The sequence below is a fragment of the Schistocerca cancellata genome, chromosome 11, assembly GCF_023864275.1.
Source record: "Schistocerca cancellata isolate TAMUIC-IGC-003103 chromosome 11, iqSchCanc2.1, whole genome shotgun sequence".
NCBI lineage: Eukaryota > Metazoa > Arthropoda > Insecta > Orthoptera > Acrididae > Schistocerca > Schistocerca cancellata.
Genome location: NC_064636.1, coordinates 37,582,667 through 37,587,322, shown reverse-complemented (window position 1 = coordinate 37,587,322; position 4,656 = coordinate 37,582,667). Strand labels below are relative to the sequence as shown.

At 37.1% G+C, this 4,656-nt stretch overlaps 1 protein-coding gene across 1 annotated transcript; it reads left to right on the top strand.

Annotated features, from left to right (window-relative positions):
• Positions 1 to 708: 708 nt before the first annotated feature.
• Positions 709 to 3,879, top strand: LOC126108480 (uncharacterized). Its single transcript, XM_049913732.1, has 3 exons — positions 709 to 910; positions 1,066 to 1,177; positions 1,285 to 3,879. The coding sequence occupies exons 1-3, from the start codon at positions 758 to 760 to the stop codon at positions 3,825 to 3,827; spliced, it is 2,808 nt and encodes a 935-aa protein (XP_049769689.1). The 5' UTR covers positions 709 to 757; the 3' UTR covers positions 3,828 to 3,879.
• The last annotated feature ends 777 nt before the right edge of the window (positions 3,880 to 4,656 follow it).

Here is a 4,656-nt window from a genome sequence, read left to right as displayed (position 1 = left end):
TAAACCTTGACATGTCTCCTGTACATCAAATCAAATGATTTGAAAATTGTATGTAATGAGATGAATAAACCACATAACATAACTATGCTTACGACGTGTCTGATGTTCACCTTACCTGCCGCTTGGAGCGCTAGTGTCGCTCCATCTGTCAAACGGCAACAACTTTTACAGCAGTGTGTCGCGACTGTTATGTTAGACTGTGGTACGTACGTCGGTCAACAGATGACACTAGGAAAAGTATGTTAACTGCGCTTTTTAGTTGCTACTTGCGACTCTTAGTTGCGATTTGTCACAAAATCGCAGTTTGACTCGGTAGCGAATAGCGTAGTATGAAGTTTGCTCAACAGATGGCAGTGCTAACTGCGCTTTTTAGTTGTTCTTGCGACTCTTAGTTGCGACTTGTCACGGAAATCGCAGTTACACTCGATACCGATTCGCAGAGATGGACGTAGTACGAACTTTGGCCTACAGATGGCAGTGTTAACTGCGCTTTCTAGTTGCTACTTGCGACTCTTAGTTGCGACTTGTCACGGAAATCGCAGTTGGACCTTCGACCATAGATACTATTTTCGAAGAGTTGGACTCAATCAACGCCACCTAGGAACAAGGCCTCACATCGTGAGTCTAAGGAACCTATGACGTCACGGGTAGGGGTCTGAGAAGCTAGGAACCGACTACCGACACACGTGATTCGTAGCGTTTCCATGTTGTACTTTGTGCTGTTCGTGAGTGGTTATTTGATCTATACTCAGTTACGATGCCCCGAAGGTGTTGTATGCCGAATTGCAGGGGCAATTACGATAATGGACCTAAAGTCAGTGTAGTTTATTTTCCATCTGACGAGAATTTAAGACGAAAATGGTTATCGGCTGTTCACAGACAAGACTGGACACCGAGTAAGCACTCTGTTGTAAGTATCAGTGTATTTGTTTGGTTAGTGTGTCGTAGTTACTTGAAATGTAGTACAGCTGAACAAAATACAGTAAACAGAAGAACATATTTATAATCTCATACCTCGTTAATTTTCGTTATATGTTTTAAAGAGAACTGTATGCTTGTTTTTAGATATGTGAACTGCATTTCAACAAGGACGACCTTTTAAGCAGTACCAGTATGTATGACCCGAAAACTGGTATACTCTTGACAGCACCGTTGGATCGTCGACGCTTGAGAAAAGGTGAGTTACGAAACACGCTCTTAGTAAAGTACAGTGGCATAAGAACTATCTTTATTTCACTTATATGCTGTGAGATCGGTTTCATACTTCGTTATTAATTTTTTCAGATGCTATCCCATCGAAGTTGCCTGGATGCCCATCTTACTTGTCGAGTCATCAAACTGCAGTACGAGAGGACCCAGAAATTCGTAGGGGGCGTTTAGAAAATCGTGCTCTTCAAATTGCTATCCAAGAAAGTGTGGACACACATGCGAAAATGATTGATGCGATATCGTTCGATAGTTTAGAACAAATGAAAACAAAGTTGAGTGAATGTGAAAAGCACAGTGACTGGGTAGTGATAAACAAATCTGACAGTGTGAGACTAGTGTTACTAAAGTATAATCCTTACCCAAGAATTTTTTGCCACGTAGTTATAAGCAGTGGTTTATTACTCAGTGTCTTCAATAATGATATTGAAGTGAAATGTATTGGAAACATGAAATTTCCCATGAAAGTAAACAACATACAGGTGGTAAGTGATGTTCTTAAGAACATTTATCTTCTGTATAATAGTTCTGAGGCTCCTGTAGATAACATTTTGTCTTTAATTGACCAGTTATTGCAAAATTTATTAGGCAAGTTGCCAGGAAACGAAACTAAAATTACATTTTTGAAGGAACAGATTTCATTTTTGAAGTGCAGAAGTTCAACTCAATTTAGGTATGATACTAACTCTATGATAATGTGGTCATTAGTACATTCTATAAGCCCACATGCTTACAAATTTTTGAGGAACACTGACAGTTTTTCTATGCCTAGTCCTAACACCCTTTCAAGGCTTTGTAGTAAACTCTCAACAAATCCTGTCATTGAGCAACAGGGTCATCAGTTTATGAGCTACATCACAAATAAAGTAGGTACTTTATCCTCAGATGATAAAACTGTGCTCCTGTTGATGGATGAAATTCATCTGAAGTCTCAGCTTGATTACAAAGCTGGAAATGTTGTAGGATGTGCCTTTAACACTGAAAAATTTTTGTGTGCAACCAGCGCCTATGTTTTTATGGTTCAGAGCATGGAATCACCTTACAAGGATGTGGTATCTATTCTGCCAGTTCATACTATTCAGGGTGATGTTCTGTTCTCTTACATTAAAGCAGTCATTGTTAAATTAGAAGCAGTTGGATTTGAGGTGGTTGGTATAGTAGCAGACAATAATGCAATTAATAAGAAAGCAGTGTCTAAATTTTCTACTCCTCCAGATGTGAAAATAAAGTATGATCACCCTTCTCCAAATCGCCCATTGTATTATTTTGTGGACACTGTCCATATTTTGAAGTGTATCCGCAATAACTGGTTTAACCAAAAGGAGCAGATCTTGTGTTTTCCTGACTTCAGTGACAGTTTGAAGGGAGGTTTGTCTTCTGTTGGAGCACTGAAAGAATTGCACTTGATAGAAAAAGATGAACTATTGCAATATGGCAGTTCCTTAACTTTGAAGTCTCTATTTCCTAACTCAATTGAGCGCCAAAATGTCAAGTTAGTGTTGCGTATTTTCAGTGATATGACAGTTGTTGCTTTGGACACATTTGGTTCAAAGAAAGCAATTAGCAACTGGGAAAGTACTGCAACATTCATAAAAATAATAAATCGTTGGTGGGATATTGTAAATGTAAAAACATTACTCAAGGGACAGAGGTTAAGAAATATTTTCCAAGAACCTGTGACTAGTAAATCCCATCACATACAAGAATTCTTACAGTGCTTCATCTCATGGTTATGTTCTTGGGAAGAGTGTAGTGATGAAAGAAAACTTACTCGAGAGACACATAGCGCTTTGAAACACACAACTGCTGCTTTGATCGACTTCAGTGACTACTGGCTTTCTGAGAAAAACAGATCATATTTGCTGTTAGGAAAAGTACAGACAGACAGTTTAGAAGACAGGTTCGGCAAATACCGCCAGCTATGTGGGGGAAATTATCATGTTTCTCTAAGACAAGTTTTTGAAACTGAACAAAAACTAAGGGCACAGTCTATGTTTTCCCTTGTGCTTCGGTCGAAAGTAGTTGGGGATGTTGTTATTAAGACCACTGATATTTTTTCTACTCATACTCAAATTCAGGGATTAAAAGAAACATCAATACCAGAATTTTTAAATGTAGCAGTAGATGAAAATGATGTTGATGGAATAGATGAGAATACTTGGCCACTGTTGCATTACATAGCAGGTTACTGCTCACACCAAGCTATTAAAAAAAACCATTGTGAATATTGTAAGGTATTCCTTACTACAGATGAAATGAAGCAGGGTGGTGATGATTTGATTATGGTAAAAGACAGAGGAGGGTTGACATATCCTGCAGATGATGTAGTAGTGTGTGTGACATATGTCTATTTAACTCTACAGAAAATTCTGAAAGACCAGGAAATTTTATTTTTAGAACAGGCAAATCAGAGAAATGTACTTGTGAAGGTAGCATCCCACAACATTCCCAGCAATCTTTTTTATGTGTTTCACTGTAAAAATAAACACTCAATTGATTCAGTCATGAATTGCATACTGTTTTGCTGTGCAAATATTTTGCTAAACAATTACACCAAGAGGAGAAATGATGTAACTACTGTTAAAAATGTAACTGTGTACAAAAGATTGAAAAAATGTTAAATTATACTGTTTGGGGCTTGGGAAGATGATGTGAAATAAATGTTTATTTCTATTTTCTGTTTTTATTTCATGCGCAGTATCCCATACATCTTGTTGGTAAATGTTATGTATTGGACCCCTTCTGCTCTCTTCGAAATGGTGCAGCCGTAAACATGAGGCTTTGCTACAGATTAATTTGTTACCACAAATTCTCTGTGAAACCCCAATCTCATAGAATTAGGGGAATAGTCTTTTCTGTTCATCAGTAAATATATAATTAATGCTGCTCCTGCTCTGTGGTTGACAAGTTTTTGTATATATTTTTGTCCAATCAGTAAATTAATTATTCTCACAAGGAGAACAATTCATTGCTAGTATTAGCATGCTAGTCTGCCATCATAAGTAAATATTAATCTGCAGAACAGGTCCAGTCTGTCAATACAACCAATATTTCGGGGAGGGGGGAGGACAATACATAACTTAAGCCATTCTTCATTTGAGAGAAATTGATAATGTTTTTGGAATTTGGAATAGCAGTGCTTTTTTTCCTCTGGGACAACATTAAATAGTGAATAGTAAAAGAATTTAATTGTCATTTAGCTATTGCAGCAATAGACAGTCAAATTACAAATGTTTAAAAAGTATACAGCATGTATACAAAAATTACTTTACACAAATTAAAAAACAATGTTACAACAGATTTTCCATAAAGTAAAATATTCAAGCTAAAACGATTTGTGTAGTACATCTTAAATTGAAATCATTAAGGAAATTATGGTACACTCACCGAGCAGTTATCACTGTGATATTTACACTCATACATTCAAGTGAGTAGGGAGGATTTACTGAT